The 19,383-nt window shown below is 49.1% G+C and overlaps 1 protein-coding gene across 2 annotated transcripts in view; it reads left to right on the top strand.

Annotated features, from left to right (window-relative positions):
* Window positions 1-19,383, top strand: part of NCDN (neurochondrin) — a 211,851-nt gene that overhangs the window by 162,724 nt on the left and 29,744 nt on the right. For both annotated transcript variants that reach the window (XM_086956510.1, XM_086956509.1), the window contains exon 6: window positions 4,833-4,975. In XM_086956510.1, coding sequence (XP_086812636.1) covers window positions 4,833-4,975 — 143 coding nt within the window. The remainder of the gene's footprint in view (window positions 1-4,832; window positions 4,976-19,383) is intronic.

Here is a 19,383-nt window from a genome sequence, read left to right as displayed (position 1 = left end):
TCCCCTCGCAGTTCTCCGCCAGGCCGTAGAGTCGAAGGTTGTTGCGTCTATTGCAGTTCTCAAGCTCCTCAACCTGCTTCTGGAGAGGAAATCTGCGACTGCATGTGTGTCACCTTGGAAGATGACTCTTGAAGAGAAGATATTGAGCGTTCCACTGTAGTTACTCTCGCGTCCATCTGTGACCAGTTGTCAGTTAGAACTTGCAGCTTGGAATTCGTTTCCTCCATGAAAGGTCGGAGAGCACGTATCTCCTCCAGCAACAGCTCCATAGATACAGCGAGGTAGAACCTGTCGGTGATGGAGGATCCTTTTTGAGGCGCTTCGACGTGACCTTCCCTGAAGGTTGAACTGGGCGTTCTGTGTTGGACTGCAACATTTGGACAGCAAGTGCCTGAGAAGCTTCCAGATGCGCCAATGCAGAAAAGACTCTTGAGTTTTTGATGAAAACACGTCGTGAAGTTTTGGAAATATGAGTAGTTGCACTTCTCTCCATACAATAAGAGTCGCCTCCAGAGAGAAAACGAGAGAGAATAACTAGCTCCAGGAGTATTCCATGCGTGCCTGCGAGAATTAATACATGTGTGGAGGAACACCTCAGTAAGCTGAAGCACACAAGCGCCAGAAAAGAAAAAAGAAAAATAGGGTCTAGCCAGAAAACGCATAGGTGGCGTGAGGAGCTGCCAAGATGAAGAAAGTCCAAATGTGGGAGATTGCAAGGAAATTATAATGCGCTTGGTGGAGAGCAGACTCAAATGGTGTGCACAGGTAGTCTGCGTGAGAGAAATGTTCCACTAAGACAAAATGGCCGCCAAATTCGTAATAATCGTGAGTAAAACTCACACAGGTCAGCGCAGGCAGGTTAAGGGCAGTAGCAGCTTGAAAATGATAAAATTAGCTCACCATGAGCGGTTGCCGATGTCAGGAGCGCTGTGGTAGGCAAGCACTGTCCGTGGCAGGGTGCGCGTTAAATCGCGCAATGCAAAAACAAAATGGCGGTCGCGGCCGTCAGAGAGCCGCGGCCGCGCAAGAACTTGCCGGAAAAGCCATAAAAATGCAGAAAGGGTGCTTCAACTAAGAGTGCATCATTCTCCCTATGCTCCGGTGATAGAAACTGCTTCTGGCAGGTGTCGGCAATGGGCAAAAGAGAGCGAATCCCCCTGTCGACCTGGAGCGCTCACATCGGAGCCGCCGTCCTCGTCGGGCGCCAAGCCACGCCCCCTCATCTCTGAACCTTCATGACTCCTAGTTTCCCCCCCACCTTCCATTTTCACCCAATGTCCCCTCCCCTCTCCCCCCTCCCTCCCCACCCCCCAAAAGCGTACATAGGGAGTACGACGACAGTACCTTGCTAGGTAGAACAGGAGTAATAAGATAGTAACAAGTAACAGTCACAATATAGTAAACAGTTGGGCATGATTAAGTCCCGCTGTAAGAACCTGATTAACTTATGTGTAGACATATGGGTATGTCATTACGTAACAGTAGCATAACGGTATCACAACAATTGAGGCTAAGATAACATAAACTGAACATTAGTATGACTCTATAGCAAACCATGAGTCCTAGAGACTCTGGAGTGGCACAGTCTATTTAGATTTTAAACTCACGATACAGGAGAGTGCTCAGAGAGGATGATGGGGTTCGAAGCTGAATGGTTGACATCAAAATAGAGTTCTTTACGATGTACATATTTCGAGCCCGCGTAAAACGAATCATAGTCTGGCTAGTGCAGGAGTTCAGATAGTCCGATATGTTGTCGCATGAGGAGCTGGAGTTCACGTTTTCCTTTTGTTGGAGAGACCGGTCGATTGATCCATTTCTTGTTCGTGGCGATCTTCGAGTAGCTCCGCAAGGGCTCTGGGGTCCGTGAAGAATCTTGGGCGGCCATTTACTATGATTTTGAATTTAGCAGGTCCTGCGAAGGAGAAGGCAATGTTTTTGGATCTGAGTTTGTCTCGGAGGTCCAGGAAACCCTTAGGGATTTCTACTGTGTCTTTGGAAAAGTCCTGTGTGAAGATGGTTCTTTGGCCTTCCCACGTGATGGAGTGGTTTTTCCTTGCGAATTGGAGAATCATCTCGACGTGTTGAAATCTAAGCGGTTTGCATATCAACGGTCTGGGGCCTTTCGTGTTTTTAGTAGCGAAGGTGGGAATCCCGTGTGCCCTATCCAGCTCGAGGCCGTGCGGAAATTCTATTTTGGTGATCATGGGTATCCATGTTTCCAGGAAGGCCACGCATGAATCTGCGTCCTTTTCGGAGTTCTCTGGTACGCCAAAGATTCTAATGTTCCCCCTTCTGTTCCGATCTTCCAACTCAGCGTTGTGGCGTCTGAGAGCGTCTGTGGTGTTCTTTAGGCTTTGGATCTTTGTCGCTGATTGCCGAGCTAGGTCTTCCACGTCGCTAATGCGCTGCTCGGCCACCCCCAAACCTGTATTCATTGCGTTCATGTCGGCTCTGATCGCTGTGAGCTCCAGCTGCATGGAGTCAGTGTTAGCTTTGGTAGATTTTGAGAAGTCGTGGAGGTCTGCTAGTTTTTTAAGAATCATTTCCATCGTGGCCGCCATGTCCGATTTGTTCTTAATGGGGGAGTCCGAAATCAGTGGGTCTGGCTTCACTTTCTTGGTAGAGTTTCTATCTTCCCTGCCCGACATCGTGATGTATTGAAGAGGCGGTGTCGATTATACCCAGGTGGACTTGAAGATGGTTGTAGTTGATGAGCGAGACCCCAATCTTGTATCGGTTCACTGTTTGGCGCCGGAGTGAAGTTGTTCGCCATGGGATGTAGGACGGCCTTGTACAGATCCGGCAGGAGAGTGTTGCTTATCTGGCAGTATCAAGAGGCTAGTGATTGATACCCAGCAATGGACAGGGTTGAATGGCTGGGGTTGATGGAATTTAAAGCAATGCACAGCTCACAGCACTCAGGTCAGAGGACTATCTTCTGCACGTGGAGGCCTTGTGGAGGGCAGAGGCACAAATTGTATGGCGGCGAGCGCGAGGCGCAGGTAGATCAGCAGCTTCCCGGTGTGTGCAAACGCAAACGCAGTGCCTGTGACCTCTCTCACCGCAATGTGGATCCAGCAGCGAGTTTTTGGCGGGCGGTGTCTCTGACCATGTGGAGAAAGCTCGAAAATGCGGGCGGATCTTGAGGCATGTATGCCTGTCAGCGCTGAGCGTAGGGCAGCTATCCTTGTGTTGGGCAGATCAAGGTGGTAGCGCTCTGGAGAAGGGAGTTCTCCGTAAGATAGTGAAATTGGGCACTTTGCAGGTGGCAGGAACTCATAATGTGGTGCTACAGTGGAACCGCCTCCATTTTGGGGTCAGGCACGTTGGGCCGAGTTCGGGCTGCAGCGTCGGGTACATGGACACTTCTCACCTCGCAATAGAGCCGTACGCTGATTCAGGTGGTCCGCTCCTCCAGCCGCGCAAGTGGTGGGTGAATGCTGGCTGTGGGGATCTTTTTCAGCGCTCGGTGTCAGGCGCGGGTTTTGCGACTGGGTGCCGCCATTTTGACCGCTTCCGATGTCGGAGCGTGGTCGGCCAGCAAACTTGGAAATTGAGCACAAATAGGCAGCTACGGTCGTTGCTCAAGTTACCGGAGGGCGCCTCATGTCTTCGGGTGTCGGAAACCTTGGTTTACGATCGTGTTCTTGCGGGGGATCACAGGGATCGAGGTTGTAGTCGCTCTCCTGGACTACGGAGCTCCCGGTTAGGCGGCCATTACCACTGCCGTCCAAGCCACCCCCCGAAATTCATATACGTTTTCTTGTAGTTTCCAGGACTTTTCTTATTTTTAAGCTGATAAACATGACAATTGTTTGCGCCATATGATAAACAATATTGCTGGATGTGGCATGTGATTTTGGGGATGTAGATTAGTTTATACTGCTTTTTATTCCTTGAATTCTCAATCAATTTCCATTCAAAAGTGTGGAATGTTTCAAATTTCTTTCGCAGTCTTTCATTGTGGTAAATTGGCATCTGGTGCTAATTTCATATGTCTTTCTGTAGATGTCTTTGTTTGCATTCTTTTGCACGTTTCCATTGTTTTTTCCACTGATTTCGAGATTAAGATTAGAAGCATCTTGTATACTGCTGGATGAATATCAGTTATCACAGTTAACTCTCATGAAAATGAACTGCCTTACACTGGCCTTTTCCGAGATTTTTTTATATTGCTTTTAAGACCAAAAGGGACTTGGTCTCAATCTTAGGTCAATTTGCCTTCGTTGCTATTGAAGAAAATCGGAGTTGCATTTGTCTCCTCTTTCGCTTTTGAGATTCATGTTAGTAACGCGGTCTCCTCTTGGGTGTTTATAATCTGATTCTAAGGTAATGTTCTGCATTAGGAGTGTGAAGATCCCGGAAAGATGTGTCTTGTAACTTGCAGCACACGCCTTGGGGTGCAGCCTGTGGATCATTACTAGAGTTTCCAGTGCACTAACATTGTAACAAGGGTGGGATTGATATAGGATTGTTTGGCATGAATGACGTCCCCTCCTCCTCCTATGGCCCAGGTTTTGTTGTGAGCACGTTTCCATGCTGTAATGAGGCACATGAAAATCTTTGCCCCGCAGAGAGCTGGATTCAGAGATTATGATTGAGTCACCATTTACTTCCCATTTGTGATCCTGTATGGGGTTTTTGTCTTCTTGGCAGGGAAGATACCGTGACCATGTTGATGTTCAGGTGGGTGTGGTGTGTGTGCGTGTGTGTTTGTGGGGGAGGGGGGTGGTGGGGGGAGGGGTGTTTGAGGATTTTTGTTGTAGAGATCCAGTTCCGTAGCCCTGTCTTATGGTGTCTCTACATTTTTCTTGTCTTTCCCTGTACAGGCGTGAAGCTTGTTTTTCCTCCTTGATGAGCACCTTGATGGCATCCTTCCAGACTCTTCTGAGGAAGAGGGATCACCTTACTCTGGCAGCTAATATGGCCACACTAGGCCTTATGATGGCAAGGAGTCTTGCTGACTCTCCAGGTACCATGCTTCATTGTTCTGGATTGGATGTGGGGGCTAGCTGCACACTCTCAGAATGGCTGTGTGGATTGTTACTGGAGTTTCCCAAATGCACTCTCGCCCAGCCTCAAATAACTTTGTTATATGATCATTTTCTTGAAACCTTAGTATCCCTTGGTTTATAATTGAAAAATGTTCATTGTGTACGTAGCAGACGGTTGCAAAATCACTCCTCTTCTAGGCACCTGCTTCTTATATAACCATTATGTTCCAGTCTTATTTCCCATACCCAATCCGTTCTTCTTGAACCCTATTTCTCTTTCCACTTCCAGCTACTTTCATATTGGCTACAATAATTAGTGTGCCCCTTTCCCCAGGCTCTCTTAGTGATGGGGGCAGAGAGTGCAGGACAAACCGTTTCTGGTACTTTAGGAGGTACAGATTTAAATGCTTCCTTATCCTGTAAACTGCTCGGGAGACCTATTTATGAGGCAACATTTTTCTTCTAGGTGCATTTCAAAATCTAGAGAGGACTTTTTTTCTTACCCAGGAGATGGCCAAGGTTTGGATTTGGATTATTTTTTCTGAATGGTAAAACAGCCTCAAAATAGGGCTTGCCATATTTCTTTTGGAATGGTGGGTTAGTTAATTACATCTTGCACATCCGATTTGTTAATGTCAAATTAATGAGTATATGCATCTAATTACAAATACACAAGGGATGCTAACGGTCTAGGCATGACTAAATCTACTTGTTAGAAAGTGAGTGCATAAGGTGGCAGAATAAGGTGAGAAACTGTGTGGGAATAAGGTGTGAAAATATACCCATCAGCCCACCAAGTGGCGGAAACTCATCATCTGGGATTTTGATCAAGCTGGTGTCTGCTAGGTTACTCACTCTGAATATGGCTCTTTAGGAGAAGTCCACTGCTTTATAGTCTGTGCAGAGCATGTGATCTACAGCAGAACTTTACATACATGAAAGGTAACTATTAACTGTTGGTTTGTGGCTTGTATTGCTTTACATTTACATGCATTTTCCCTCAACTTGTATACTCATTCACAATGCAATGCAACCGTACAGTTTCCATCCTGCTACGCTTACTCCACTCCCCCTATGGAGAATAGGAAACATCTGAGTTGGAGTTTTTGTCCTGTTACAATGTCTGCTTCAAGGAGAAGTCTGGTGATATGTGGAGACCGAAAGCTTTTTCGAAGAAAAACAGGTTGCATACATCTGCACCTAACACTAGATGGCAGCAGTGCGAACAGCATGTGATTCTACAGCACTACAAGCCAACAGTTACAGGGTTCAGCAACATTTTCCTTTTCTGATCTTCAGCACTGGATGGGCAGGGGTACCCTGAAACCTATCAACTATAGTCACTCTGAGAACCAAGTAGGGTAGTAACCTGTTTAGAAAAGAAATTTGTGGCTGGGGGTTACTTTGCTGAATGAAAACTCTCCTAGCTCAATTTCTATTAAGGCCATGGAGGATCAGACTATACTTTATTCTTTATTTTGCATAGCAGCTATGTTAACCAATACACATAACAGACTTCATTTCCCATGTTCCAGGGAAACCATGAAGTTTCCAACAAAAAGGCAGTCCATCCAAACTGGTGCCTCCAGCCTCTGTAACTAGTGTTGTCCCTCCTCTATCTTCCTCTTTCTTCCCGAAACAAAGCTGACTGTGATAGATTTTCACTCCAGTTTGTAATTCAGAGAGCACCAATTAACTCAAGTAAGTATCCAACTGGAAACAACCACAATCTAAGCCCCACAATGCAAGCGTGCCATAACACAGGCCAGGAAAAATGTTTACTTACACCAATAATTAAACCTGAAAACGCGGGCGGGACATGATTCATCAGTGGGTGGGCTAATCTTCGCCTCCTTGTTCTTACTAGAATTAAAACGTTCCTACATTTCATAACAGAAGGTTTCAATTCTATTTCACGACCCGGAGGCGAGGATTAGGATAGTCTAAAGTTTTCCACCATCCGAGATGCAATGGAGGAGACTGGCTTGAAATAGAACCTCTTGAAGATTGAATCTGAATAGCAGTCTGCTAACTTCAGAATATCCTCCAAGCGAGCACCTAAAGCAAAGGCTCTTGAGGCCATCGCAGCCCTAGCGGGGTGAGCACCAAAATGTTTGTGTCAATGCCAGCCTCCTGCATAATCCACCGTACCCAGCGTGCGATGGTCGGGGAGGCGACCGCCCTAAAGGGCTTCCTCCAGGCAATCAGCTGCTTTATGCACCTTACAACACACAACTTGGGTGTATCCGTAAAAGATTCTTAGTGCCAAGAGTCACGTGGAAGGTGACTCCATCCAGAGTAAAGACACGTCCCGTAGCATCGAGGGCTCTGACATCCGTCACACTTCTGCAAGAGATTGACACAGAAGGATGACCACCTTGGTCTATAGTTTCTTTCGAGAGAAGTACCTGGCTCCGGAGGGAAGAGATATTGAATCCCGTGGAGCAGTTTACTGACCAAAGGGTGTTACCCAACGGGAAGGCCCGGGACCACCACTTGGCCTCTTGAGAAACGTATTGACTGAGAGATAAGCCATTCCATCTGAAGCGAGGGAGGCTAGGAAGTTGAGGACGTGAACATTCTCTGCCCCCACGGGATCCAGACTTCGTTGCTGACACCAACCCATCCATCGAGACCAGGCCGAGCGGTACCTCTTGACCGTACCATCTGCCCAGGCTCGAGACAGAATGTCCACTGCGTCTCTCGAAAGGCCTGGGACTTGCCACCGAGCCCCATAGGCCTCCAAACCATAAGGCGGGAGGCTGCCATTCCTCACCAGGGGGAAAGGGTTCCCTGCAGGATCGCTCAGGAGATGAGGAAATGGGTGTCAACGGATTGGAGAAGGCCAAGAAAGTTTGTTCAGAACTGGAAACCACACTTGCGACTTCCACACTGGAGCGATAACCACCAAATCCGCCTTCTGTCAGCTTACCTAAGTATTCAGCCTCATGATCATAGCAAATGAGGGAAAGGCGTAACCCAGCTCCGTTGACTAATCCTGGAGAAAGGCATTGTCGCTACTGCTCCCGAATCCAGCCTCCAGCTGAAGTACCGGGGCAATTGATGATCAAGACGTGACGCTGACAAGTCTATTGTGAAGGGGCACCACAGGGCAAAAGGGACTGGAACATTAGTGGATATAGTTGCCAGAGACTCTAGTCTTGAAGTTGATAGGATGGCCAATCGCCACTTGGTTGGTCGATCCCAGGAGATTTTCTGCCGTCACTGAAACCTGATCAGGCAGTATTCCCAGAAATTCTTGGCCAGACCCGCAAGGGCTTTGGACCGCGTGCCCCATAGATGGTTTGTGTAGCGGACCGCTACCACTTTTCCCATCTTGAGAAGTACACAGGACTGCACCCGGACCCTGGTCCAACACTGTGCCACAAAGGAACCCACCATCGACTCTAGGTAGTTGATATGGAAGGACTGTTCTGCGGAGGACCAACCTCTGCTGGTGTTGAAGTCTCCACAATGAGCCCCCCAGCCTGAACCACTGGGTTAGACTTGATCACTACATCCGGTTGTAAGCCAAGAATCGCGCAACCATTCCACGCCTCAATATGGGAGAGCCACCGGTTGAACTCCTCTTTGGCTTTGTCAGACAAGGGAACAGACTCTGAGCATGTGAGGTAGCGACGAAGGTGGGATGCCTTAAGCCGGTGCAGGGCCCAGAAGTGGAGCGGCCCCAGGAAAATGGCTAGAATAGAGGATGATAATGGGTTCACCACCCTGGCATTCTGGTGCAGGGAGGTTTGTGCCTACGCTAGCATCCTTCACACTTGTGCCGGATCTTCACTATCTTCCTGGAAGGCAGGCTCAGCATGGATTCCTCTGAATTGATTACAAACCCCGGAAAGGTGATTAAACAGGAGGGTGAGAGACTGGACTTTGCTTGGTTGATAACGGACCCCAGCGATTGAAGAAGATCCACCGCAGTTCGAAGCTGGCGAGAGAGGGCTTGTGTACATTGGTCCATGAACAAAATATTGTCCAGGTGCTATCATCCACATGCCCAATGTCCTCAGGCACTCTACCACTGGTCGCAGAACCTTGGTGAAACGCCAAGGAGCCCAACGACAGGCCGAAAGGAAGACTGGTGAATTTGCAGTTTTGTTCTGCCATTGGAACTGGAGAAACCGGCAATGTGGTGGAAAAATTGTGGCCATGAGGTACGCATCCTTGCAGTCCAGCCTGACTGTCCAATCGTTGAGCCAAGGGCGGTCTCGGAGCAGATGAATCCCCTCCATCTTGAAGTGACGGTATACCAGCCACTCTTTGAATTCCCGGAGATTTATCACCAGGCACTGACCCCTAGCCGGCTTCTGCACCCAAAATATATTGTTTAAGAATCCTGAGGGATATTCGGTGGAAGGACAAATCGCCCCTCTCACTCCCCCTCTCCCCCCCCCCTCCCGTGGATAAAAGCACCTGTACCTCCATTTGAATGAGAGTGGATGCTCAGCCAGAGAAGAGTAGTGGTCTGGAGGAAGACCCATAGAACTACACCTGGTACCCTTGCACTGTCTGAAGCACCCAAGCATCTGCTGTAAGAGTCCACCAGGTGTCTATGAACTGTGCCAGACGACCCCCCCCAAGCGAGAGCATGAGACAATTAAAAACTAAGGAGTTGGTGGCTCCTCCACCACACGGACCGTTGCGCTGGCCTCTGTGGCATGTTTGACCTCTTGTAGGGCTGAATCTCCCAAGTCATGAAAAATCTTGCCACTGTCCTCTCTGGGATAGTTGGCATCTGCCAGAGGCAGAGTAAGTGGAACTAACAGCCGAGCACCCCCTTCCACGTGAGGCCCCGGTGAAAACCCATGCATTAAAGATACGCTTGACAGTCGATTGGTTCTTGTCTGGGGCATTGAATGTGAACACAAACCTGCTAAGCTCTTAACAAAAGGATCGCCATATGATCCGCCCTGGCCCACCTGACCTACCTCTGACATGGTCAATTCCCCCAACTTAGGAGCAATGACATGCGCCTCTTCGTGGAAATGGCTCAGTTGCTGTTGCCAATAAAAATAATCACTCTTTGGGACCAACTAGATTGGACATCTGGGGAAATCAAAGCTCTAGATGCATAAGCGTCCTCCGCCAAATCAAAGATATTTACCAAAGGGCCGGGAATATCCAAGAGCTTATATTGACATGACTGCTAGGAGTGGATGATGTCCTTCTTAGAGTCCTTGATGTATTGGATCAAGAAAGTGGTCATACGAGAATCTATTTCGGGCTAGACCGTCACCTTACCCTTCAAGGAAGGCCGGGGACATTACGCCCTGTGCCAGGAGCAGACCTCTTGGTCCAGTGGCTTGCGCAGCCTACCGGCCACATATCTGCCCACTTTATCACAGGTGACCAACTGCGAGGAGTGGAGTTGCAAAAGCTCCTTAGGCTCTAGAATGTCTGACTAGGCTTCCTCTGGGGCGTCCATAGCAGGACGTGAGCCAGAGGACGCTTTGGAGGAAGGGCGCCAGGACCGGTCGTGGTTCGAAACCCCATTTGACCCCTCAGAGGGTGAGGGAGAGGCATTGAGGCCCGACTAGCCCGCAGGTGGGTCATCCGGGCCTTCTGGCGGCGGTGGGAATTGCCCCCCAGAAACACCTTCTTAAGCCTGTCAAAGGCGTCTAGGCCCACCTCTGCGTGGTGCAAGTGTTTGCGCGGGTTAAACAAACACTAAATCAGAGTTGCACCACTATAGAACAAACATGTCCATGTAAGTAATCATAGCTCAATGAAGTGCAGAGTGTGACAAATATCTTCTTTATTCTTTCTTTTGAAACAAGCAACAGCCAACGCGTTTCGTCCTATAACATAGGACTTATTCAGGGCATTGATCCGTCTAAGGTGACTGAAAAGTATGTAGATCGGTAGACGCCTTGTGAGTAGATGGTTCTCAGCATAAGTCGGAATATATATAACCTGATTCGTATGTTGAAGGAGTGGTCCATATAAACATCCAATCATCAATTTAATGTGGTCCAGTATCCAATAGTCGTAAGGCAGTGAATAACTAGCGTGGTGTGACAGCCACAACTTGATTGAGACTATGCTGGTATTACTAGAACCAGCATGTTTTTTATGGGAAACTTCACACTAGCTGTCAATCTTCATGATGGAAGTTCACACAGGCAAGGTTTATGGGTGTCCCTCTCCCGCCCGTGACTTCTGTTGAGAACCATCTATTCACAAGGTGTCTACTGATCGATATACTTTTCAGTCGCCTTAGACTGATCAGTGCCCTGAAGAAGTCCTATTTTATAGAACGAAACGCGTTGGCTGTTGATTCTTTCAAAAGAAAGAATAAAGAAGATATACGTTACACTCTACGCTTTATTGAGCTATGATTACTTACATGGACATGTTCGTTCTATAGTGGTGCAGCTCTGATTTAGTGTTTGTTTAACTTCCCCTGGGGATAGGGGGTGCTCTTGGACATGGAGCACCTTTGGAAGTATGCAAACAAGATATTTCACAACTCTGATTTGATTGGTGATTTTTTGTGATTTGTGCAGCAAGTTTTTGTATTTGATCCACTGTGCAGTGTTATGTGTATCTTTTGTTTGCGTGGGTTCTCGGAGGGGGGTGGCAGCTGCTTGCTCTGGAGTTCTTTGGGCCGAGGGCCCAGGAAGGTCTTCCCTTAGTGCGAGGTGTTGTAGGCTCCGTTGTGAAATAACCATAAGTTTCTTCTCCAGAGGGGCCATTGCATCCGAAACCGCCCTGACTATGGAGGCGTCCTCCGCGTCACAGAAGTAATCTGTTACCGGAAAATAATGTACATCCTCTTCATAATAACTCCCAAACTCCTTCATGAGGTAAATATAACAGCTTGCAACCTGTCTGTAGGAGGTAGAAATGGAGAAAGATGGCCACCAACCAGGTAATAAAGGAGCAATGTGACTGGGCGAAGCCCAGAAATCAACAGTAAAAGCTACTGACCTTGTGAGGTCTTCACTGGTATCTATAGTCCTTGTAAGGGTGTTGACAGTCCAGCCTTTCAGCCCTAAAGGGTCCAGCAAAGGTGAAGGGACACTCAGGCATGAAACATTCACTATGGTCCTAGGATGTTGCTAGGACCAAGATCGACCAATCGCCCTCTGAGTAAGACAAGCACTTGGAAATTAGACAGCCTGAGCAACTTCTGCCAGTGTGCAAGTTTAATTTCCCTTCCGGTCTTACCTCGAAGGGTGTCACTGTTCCAGGCTGCTGGGGCCCACATACTCGGTGTAACCAAAAAGAGGGCAGAGGCCCTCGGCTAAATCCGTAACTGGCATGCGCTCTGCACCGAGTCAAATGCGTCTTGAAACTGATGCAGGATGTGTGCTCACTCTAGTGGCCAGCAGACTGCCGCGCACTCAGACCCTAGGATTTCTGACCGGAAAGTGATCAAGATGCTACCGCGAAGGAGCGTTCCCGCAGCTGCGGAAGCGGAGTCTTTGCCCTAATTATACCTGCAACAGAGAATAACAATCGCAAACAACAGTAATAGGCTAAGAAAAAGGGTACCAGAGTCCCTGTACTCATCTGAACAAGGCTGCGAACAGCAAAGAAAGAGGAAGATAGAGGAGGGACAACACCAGTTACAGAGGTTGGAGGCACCTGATTGAATGGAACTTGTTGTTTTGTTGGAACTTCATGGTTTTCCTGGGAACATGGGAAATGTAGTCCGCTGTTATGTTTATTGGTTAACATGGCTGCTATGCAAATTAAAGAAAGTATAGCCTAATCCTCACCTCTGGGTCCTGACATTGAATTCATCTTAGGGACCTATTTAGTTCTCTGTGTGTCTGGTTGAAGTTTAAACCGTCTGTTTGTTGTTCTGAGCAGAGGTTCTCGAGTTTAGTATCCTGCTAGTTTCTTTCAGAAGGACACATACTGTTGCTAAATGTCCCCTTTTGAACATAAAATTTCTTTCAGATAGACACATACTGCAGCTAAATATCCACTTTCAACCAACACAACCCTGAGTAGAGCTGTAGGTCTAATGTTCCCAAAGCAATATGGACTACAGCTGAAGAACTGGTGAACACCAGAGAAATGTGGGCTGTAGCTGTATAGTTAGTGTTAGTGTGTGCTACAATAAAATTGAAAGTAGTCCGAGATATAAAGGATTCCTGTTTGGTGCAATATGTACCTGCAGGTAAAGGGTCACTCATAAGAACATTGACTCTGGCAAAAGGTCTGATATTCTGATGTCCTTCAATGTAATACTGACTCCAACTGAAGGTCTGATGTCACTTGGAGGAATGCCACCTTGTTTTATTGGTTTGTGTCTTTCTGAGGAGCACTGACTCTGGTGGAGTGGTTACACTTCTATAGCACCACTGCCCTACATAGGTTTTCTTTGCAGTTAAAGGCCTAATGTCACAAAGTAGTACTTTGCCCTTTATATTGTGACATACCTTTTCTGTCCACCTTCCTCGTCTGAGGGACTCTTCTTGTGGTAAAGAGAGCAGGGAGGAATATTCTTGATGTGACGTTCAGTGGCAGTTAGAAGCTAAATGTACGTTCTTCCTTGCAGCAATCTTCATTGATTATCATGGACCTGCATGTGGATATCACAAAACAAGTTTAGAATAAAAAAAAACTTCAGATAGTAGAAATGTGCCATTTTTTATAATCCAGATATATATATGCAGCAGCCGGCTTGAGGCAACATTTTCTGAATTTTCTTATTTCCATTTAAAGCCGGGATAAAAAAAATGTGAACATAATCTCTACCTTGTACAGAATAGAGGAAAAACATACAGGAAAGGAGGAGAAAGCAGCCAGAAAAGAGAGCATCCCTAGAGAACCTGAAAAAGGACCTTGTTTCTTTCAGACCTTGGACTGGAAGTTGATCCACAAACTCAGTTCTTTTATCACTCTTAGAACACTGCTACATATATCTTTGGGTTTTACTTGATGTCTTCTTAGGTGTCCTAAAACGTTTCAATTTTTTACTGATACTTTTCAATATAATTGGCATCTTTTTAATAAAGGGTCTTTCACTATTTGTTACCTGCCTCTCTTCTACAAGGGAGAAAGTTCAAAATGAACCACATGCAGTGTGTGGTCTGCTTCCACCCTGTTGGACTTGGCCCTTCTGGCAGGTTCACCCCTGAACTTTTTGCCTAGTGATTTCTGGTCTTTGCGCACTTTGACACTGTGGCGCAGTGTAAAGTGCGTCCTCTCCCTGAGTGTGTGTGTGAGATTGGCCTGCTCTCCCATAGGAATGCATGGGGAATGTCTGTGTCCCTGGTAGTTCCTGATGCGTGAGGCGTGCATGGTCAAGTTTGGTATGTGCGAACTCGGGAGGGTGAATGCTGCGCAATGGTATGTGCGGTGTGTATGTGTCTTGTGCGGAAGCGCCACTTCTAGACATGACTGTGTATGTGCTGTGAAGGTGCTGGCGTGTGATTGGCTGGAGCTGGCTGGGATGCCAGGCTCCAGGAAGTCTGTGTGGGTCTGCCCCGGTGGTGAATGGAGAGATTAGCATGCTGATGTGAGGGAGGGGCTGCGCCTGTGTCCTGAATGGGGCTGGGTTTTCCCCACACAATGCTGGCTCCGCCCCCTGTGGTGCGACTGATGACCCTAGCCTGCCTGATGAATGAAAGGGGTGGTTGAGCCATCAACAGTGCTCTCAGACCAGCTGCGACTGGTTCTGCCCCTACCCTGCACCCACAGACAAAAGGGAAAAGGTGTATAAAAGAGGGGCTGTGACCCCAGGAAAATGTTCTTGTTTGCTGCTTGAATCTGCCAGGGGCGTGCTGCTGCTTGGGCCCAGGGGAAGGCTTGCCTCCCCTGGGCTCTGCCCAGCCCCTGGACTCCTGAAGAACTTTTGCTGGAACTCTGCCCTGCTGAGGGCACCTGGGAGCGCTTGATTTCCCCTCTAAGCGCTTAAGAGCGCTGTAATTTGCATTTAGCGCAGGGAGCGCTGTAAATTGCCTTTTAGCACCTAGGAGCGCTTTGCCTGGCTAGCGGCTGCCCACGCCGCATTTTGGCCGCTGATTTAAACCCCAGCGCTAGAGGCGCTTTACTTTTGGGAGCCGGTGCCCACCCGGCGTTTGTCCCGCTCCTGGCCAATTTTCGAGTCCCCTGGCAGGTGCCACCCTGCCAGGGACATTGCCGCTGTTGTCGATTGCGAGTGCCCACCTCGCTGCTAAATTTAATTGGAGGCCGGTGCCCACCCGGCATTGCCCCCGGATTGCCACTTCAAAAAGGAGCTTCCCTCGGGCCGCCGCTCTGCCTACGGCGACCCGGAAGTCCCGCCTCCAGTCTCCCAGGGCCGCGCTGCTATTGGCTGCAGCCGCGACCCGGAAGACAGGCACAAGACGCCCGGACGAGGGCAGGACCGGCGAGTCTCCCTCCTGCTTCCCCCGGTCTGGGGAAGCCTAGGAGCCCCTCGAAAGCGGCCCCAGCAGAGGAGCCGAGCCGCGAGACACCCGGTGAGTGGCAGACAAGGGAGAGGGGCCTCGGGACACATTGTCGGTGTCCGCCCCCCCCCCCCCCCCCGTAGCGCGACCTCGCGCTTGTAATTATTTGAAGCCATGAGAAGGGCTCCGGGGCCATATTCCTGTATCGAGTCCCCCGAGAGGGACTCCACCGCCCTGGCCAGCTGTATTGGAGCCTAGATAGGCTCCTGGGGGAAATCACAAGTTCAGAGTCCCCAGTGGGGGACTCCACCATAACGGCGCAATTTCTGTCGAGCCCGGAGAGGCTCGTGGGGCATCTGATGATTCTGAGTCCCTAGAGGGGGGACTCCAACGACGGCCATAGTTTGTTTAGAGCCACAAGGCTCTGGGGGCATTTTCCTTGGATGCAGAGTCCCTCGTGAGGGACTCCCACGCCCCACATTTGTTCTGTGGAAGCCACGAGGCTCCCAGGGGCCAGTTCATTTGTTATAGAGCCTGGAGAGGCTCATTGGCTGCCAATTTGTGTTCAGAGCCCGGAGGAGGCTCCCGGGGGCATTTCCTTCTGCCCCAGCCATGTTCTTGAGCCTGTGAGGCTCCAACGTTGTCCCCACCAGCATTGCTCCCCAGTTGCCCAGCACTTTGTGGGCAACTGCCACGTTTAGGACCCTGACTTTGGACACAGGGCGTCCTAGCCCTAGAGAGGCCAGTTGGCCTAGGGACTGCCACAGGTAGTGGCTAATGTGATTTTTGCTCTATTGTGTTGTCCTGCACCGCTGAATGTGTTGTTGATACATCATGTGTTTTGTCCCCAGGTCTATACCCCTAAATGTATGGTGATATTTAGTTGGTTGTTCTTGCTAGTACAGGTGGTGCTAGTGAGGTCCTGGTTCCCTGCGTGACCTGTTCCTAGGGTGGTTAGGATTGCGTAGGTGGTACTTACCTGATTACCAGTAGTTACTTGTATTGAGCTACAGTGATTTTCTGTTATATTCTAAGTGCTATTCCAAGGGCGTGGTACTGAGCTCGCCCCCTGACCAGAGTCCCAGGACCAGTGGACTCTATTGTGCTTGCCCTGACAAATTGCTGGGACTTGTCTGATCTCTCTTGGGCCCCTGGGGCCTCGCTGAAATGTGCCTCGCTCATTCCCCTCGGCAGCTCGTGCACGGCAGCCCGTCCAAGCCTCGAGCAGCACCGCTCTCCCCTGAGCCGCGCCGCTTCGCTGGGTCGCCTGCATCCTGCCTTCCCCTCCTCTTCTGAGCCGCACACCTTGGTCGCCCCAGAGAAACGCTTGTACCTTGCCGGTGGCCCGCTCAAGCCTCGAGCCGCACCACTCTCCCCTGAGTCGTGCCGCTTCGCTGGGCCGCCCGCTCAAGTTTACTAAGGAGGTCACTCGCATTATCCCTGCAACCAGGTCGGGAGGTACTGTCCGTTAGGCTCTATGTTTAAGTTCTAGGCCTACAAGTATTGTGTTCTAAAAGTGCTGATTCCTGACAGTGGTCCAGGTGGCCCTGTCTTGTAAATATCCCTTGTAAATTCTGCCCGTGCCCATGGCACAATGTAAAGTGTGTGTTTTATCTAATGTATGTTTATTGGAATACAAAGGCTATTTTTATATATACCCTTGTGTGGAGTTTCCTTTGTGGTGGGCCTTGGGTGTTGTTGCTGGGGTGCGTGCGCAAATACTTAACTCATATCGCCTCCAAGTTTAGCCTTGCTGCTCGCGCCACGTTACCTAGAGGGCGAGTAGGGGTTATCTTGGCGTGTAACTCCCTTGCTCTGACCTTGGGAATGGTGATCCCTGACTGACCTCGACGCGAGTCTTGGCCAGCCAGGGTCCCATTTCTAACACACCCCCTTCAGTAAAGGAATGTCCATTTATGGTATTTTCCTTAGAAGGAGGCTGGAATATCTGAGGTCCCAGGAGGCGTGCAAACAGCTAGATGGCGGGACTAGAGAAGAGGCTCCCTCATTTGGAAAACAGCTCTCAAACCCTAAGTATTACTTTAGAAGAACAGGAGATTCATGAAGAGGAGGAAGCATAAAATCACTGGCTTTCTCAATACTTGAGCAGTTCTGGAACAAAATAAAACCTCTCACATATATTAACTGTCAAGAATGCGTATAACATCAAAGAAAGATGTTGATAGTGTGGTCCCATTCAATGTTGACACCTAAGACTGATGTCAGTATGAAAGGATTTGATCCAGGAGAATATTTTTGCACCACCCTTGAGTGATTTTATCAACCTGTGCTACTGAGTCCATCGGATGATGCAGTGCAGACACAATTGCAGCCTTTGCAAATATCTCAAACTCTGTTGCCACTGTTTTTTTTTTTTTTTTTATTTTTTGGTAAACCTTTATTATTTCAGTAAGCAGATACAGGTATGGGCCTACAACCATCACGGCTGGCCGCTAGTACGATTAGAGCAAAGCAAGTCAAGCATATCGTAGAAACAGTAGACCGCCACCCGCCGGCACAATACTGAAACTAAGTACCATTCGCCCACCGACTGTCGCGTATATAACAGGATTAAGAAAGGTTTCTTTTAAATGTATTAAAGAGGAACAGGATCCGGAACCGTATATTCAATCAATAACAAAGTACGGGATAGCGATATTACAGAATATTCATAGACAGGATGACTGTAGTTAAATTAGTAGCACCGGTACGTTTTAACCAGGATAAACAATAAAATCTGAACACATTACATCGTCGCAGCAAACCGGCCATCGTGCGTTGGGACATCCCTGGAACACCTTCCCTAATAGAACAGACTATAAAAGTATAAGAATACACTACCCAGATCCCAGAAAAAAAGGATAGAGAAAGAAAAAAGGGCCATAGAAACAATAAAAGGACAAAACTAAGAAGACCCATCCCCCCAACCCCCCACCCTGCACTCCTGTAGATGGCTACGGCCTATCCCCCCCTAACAGTGTGCCTGTCGCCCTAAGGAACTGAAACCCCCAAAAAGAAAGTAGTCCATAAAAAGAAAGGAAAACAGTTGCGAGTAGAGTGGAGGAGGATCTCCAGGCCAGCCCCCGGCCCCACCCCACCTCGCGCCAACCCTCTACAAAGTAAACAATGCCAAATCAGATGCAGTCAAACCACAGAAGGGTAATAAGATACATTGTTAGCCCGCATAGTTACATAGTCACAACAGTCCCAGGTCTCGAATACATCCATCAGCCCGTCAGCAGTCCCTGCGTGGTGAGATCATCTCTAACCCTGGCCCACCCTATCAAGCTCACCCACGTGTAGCGACCAGTCAGTGTCCGAAAAGAGTGTTCCGGGAGATTCAGGCACTCCGAGTGGGGAGAACAGGCAGCCATGTGAAGGAGAGTCAACACGGGGATCAAGCCACACCAATATGTTCACCAGACGTCGCGGCCGGGTTGTACACGGGGCCATTAGTAATTGGGGGAAAGTAGTAGTTCCATTCCACCGTCGAGACCTCGTCGGAGCATTCAAAGGCGCTGCATGGTCAGCCGACCCCTTCGGCGTCACAGGTCCAGTGTTTCCCAATGTAGGAGAGATTCCCGGTGGCCAGCTAGGAGCTGTATGAGTCGGGCCCCCCAAAGTGTCCCTAGTCGGTAGGGTACTCAAGGAGCAGCACACTGGTGTGGAATCAGACAAAATGGCAGTCGCCCAGGATACGACTGGCGTCTCCTTCCTCGGGGTGGCAGTAATGGCGTCCAGCTTTTCCCCCAGGTTCCGTGCGTCCCGTTGTAGGGCGCTGCGGAGGGCGCCAAGGGCCAGAACTAGGTCACCAACCATCGGCCTGTCGTAATGCATCCCGATGTCGGCACATCTCCCAGCTCCGAACATTCCATCTTCTTGGGGCAACCGAAGCCGGGTATAACTTTCACGAACTGCCCCTCGATCAGCAGCCATCTCTGTGGAGGACCGAAAGTGAACCCCAAACAAAGGAGAGGGGGAGAGCATGGCTCAGCGGGTAGTCCAAGAAAACCGGGTGCAGC

Source organism: Lissotriton vulgaris, chromosome 2_1 (assembly GCF_964263255.1).
Source record: "Lissotriton vulgaris chromosome 2_1, aLisVul1.2, whole genome shotgun sequence".
In the NCBI taxonomy this organism is placed as follows: Eukaryota; Metazoa; Chordata; class Amphibia; order Caudata; family Salamandridae; genus Lissotriton; species Lissotriton vulgaris.
Note: the sequence above shows the minus strand (reverse complement) of the source record. Positions and strands in the feature narration are given on the sequence as shown.